We start from the raw sequence: 2691 nt of genomic DNA on the forward strand, positions 1-2691 counted from the left end.
TATTACTATGACAGTTTGAAACTTTTGAATGTCAATACCTTAAAGCTACCTGGGGCGTTAATCGTAACCCAGGAGCTCCTTAAAAACAGATACCTTTCTTTCGTATTTATCTTTCATTTTGTTTTGATAGTTGTTTTGTGTCGTTTGTGATGTTGAGCTTTTTTGTTTTTTCCATCCTTTATGCAGAAGGAACGCTACAGTGACTGCGTAAAGCGCACAGTTTGCGATCCACAGATAAACAAAGGGGTCGTTAGTTTGGAAACTCGTGGTTTTTGTCAGTTCGGTGATGGCTTTATTGATGTTTTCAATTTCTTTTTGACTTGGTCTTTCTTTTGTTCTGGTGTCAATGTCCCGATTCATGAATTCCCCGGGCTCTGAACTAATTGAGTCAAATATCTTGATAGCCGAGTCCAACAAAAGCTTTGTTTCTTGACACAGCGATTCCTGTGGGACAGAGTGCTGTAACTCTGGCTCATTTGCATTTTCAAAAGTTTGTGTTTGCAAAGATTGAGAATTATTATCAAGCATATCGCAGATTTCTCTTTCATTTTCAGTAGGTGGTCTCCTTGTCCCAACTCGTTCGCAAATAGTTTCTCCAACATTCCCCAGTGATTTTTCCTGCCTCGCCGCTTGATCTCTTAGGTTCTGGCACGTAAAATCATGACCCCTGGTATCCCAATTCGTCCCCTATTACTATTACTATTATTATTATTATTATTATTATTATTATTATTATTATTATTATTATTACTATTACTATTACGATAACTATTATTATTATTATGCAGTATGTAGTACGTAAGTATGCTTACAAATATAAGTAGGAAAAGGCACTATTGTGTAACAATCCCTACTGTTAAACCTATTTACAAACCAATTGGTAATAACTAACGAACCAACATTTGAGAAAGGAACAAGAGTTTATATTCCTTAATAACTCGTCGAAACCTTGAATGACCTAGCTATGTTTAGGGTGTACGATAAAACTGCCTTCTGCATATTAAACAAAACCTGGTTCCCTCTATCCAAACCTAAAAACTTCCTAACTTTCTCCGCCGTCTCCATAGAGTAGCCTCCTAGTACATCAACTATCACATTAAACTGTGTGATAGTGTGGCCGGGGAACTGTTGGCGCATCTCCCATCTCAACGGCGCATACTTGTCAGTTTTCTCCTGTTCCTTCTGTTCTCTGTTGGAAACCCAAGGGCAGCTCATCTCAATAAGGATCACCTTCTTCTCCTTTCTGTCCACAATTCTCGCATCGATTCTGTTTGCCCTGACTTCCGTATTTTCAGCAAATACTGGGACATCCCAGTACGCGCACGCTCGGTCATTCTTGTACTCGGGTTTAGGTGAGACTGGAGAGTACCAAGGGGGGATACACTGGATAAGATCTAAGTCTTTCAGGAACTCGAAGAAAAGGATTTTCAAGGCTGCATTGTGTCTCTGCATGTACTTTGTCTGTGCCAAGGTACCACATCCGCTAATCACGTGGGCCATAGATTCAGGCCCTTTTCCACACATACGACACGTGGTATCCGAGGTGGTCAGCGTCTTCGTCTTGCTCTGGTGGTACAGCTTAGTGGGGAGTAATTGCTGGTATAACTCATAGATTCCAGCAACAGTATGCACAGGTGCAGACTTCCACTTACTAAGCCAGGTGAAGCAGTCAATAACTTTGTTATCATCCCATCTTTCTCCGAACAGCTTTCCTTGCCACCTCTGCTCTCTTACTTCCCTCATGCTTCTCTCTTCTTCTCTCGCTCGTAATGTTCTCCCTACTCCTTTAACATGTGCTTCCTCACCTGAGTCAGTTTGACAGTCTCTGCAAGCAAACCTTTGAAGCTCCCCACAGAACAGAGCTGTCCTCTTGCTTAGAATTTTCTAAAACTCCCAAAAACTTGTAAGTTTCTCCCTTCTTCAGATTTTGTATGACCTGCCTTTCTCCGATGGCAGTGCCTCCCAAACTGCTGTCCAATGAACCTCTCCTTACATGAGCTGTAGAACACTTCTTCTCGTTCCACTCCAAACCGACATCTGCCATGGCTTCCTTAACTGTCTTCATTACTCTCTCAAGTTTATCCTTCGACGCTGCATATATCTTCATATCATCTATGTATAGCAAGTGCGTAATCTTGCCATTCAGTGGTCTTGACAGCTTGTATCCTTCCGATGCTTTCAACTTCCAAGATATTGGGTTAAGGCATAAAGTGAACAACCTCGGACATAAAGCGTCGCCCTGTGGAAGGCCTTTGTTGAACCTTATGACGTCAGAGGTTTCATACCCTTCCTTTGTTCTGGCCGTGATCTTCGTATTCCAGCTTTCACACAGACTCGCCACTGTTCTGCACATCCATAAGGGGAATTTGTGCATCGTCATCATTTCTTGCAACCAAGCATGGCTTACAGAATCGAACGCCTTTCGCACGTCGATCCAAGCCATGTTTAGGTTCCTGCTTCCATTTCGACTATCTCGACAAACCATTCTGTCAATCATTAAGTTGTCCAAGGTCCCACTGCACTTGGTCCTGGCTCCCCTTTGCTCTTCTTCTAACAGGTTGTGTGTCTCCAGATGTTCGTCCATTGGTGACAATAAGCAGGTGGTGAACCACTTATACTGCGTGTTCAAACAGGTTATAGGCCTCTGGTTCTGACTGGAGAGCTCGCCCGGCTTAGGGATCAAATTGGTTC

The 2691-nt window shown here is 42.7% G+C and overlaps 1 protein-coding gene across 1 annotated transcript in view; it reads right to left on the bottom strand.

The window, feature by feature from the left end:
- Positions 1 to 1810: 1810 nt before the first annotated feature.
- LOC137989867 (uncharacterized) overlaps positions 1811 to 2691 on the bottom strand; it is a 2385-nt gene continuing 1504 nt past the window's right edge. The window contains exon 1 of the mRNA XM_068835497.1: positions 1811 to 2691. This exon is cut by the window's right edge and continues 1504 nt beyond it. Within this exon, the coding sequence (XP_068691598.1) occupies positions 1811 to 2691 (881 nt within the window).

Source organism: Montipora foliosa, unplaced genomic scaffold, assembly GCF_036669935.1.
Source record: "Montipora foliosa isolate CH-2021 unplaced genomic scaffold, ASM3666993v2 scaffold_479, whole genome shotgun sequence".
Taxonomy (NCBI): domain Eukaryota; kingdom Metazoa; phylum Cnidaria; class Anthozoa; order Scleractinia; family Acroporidae; genus Montipora; species Montipora foliosa.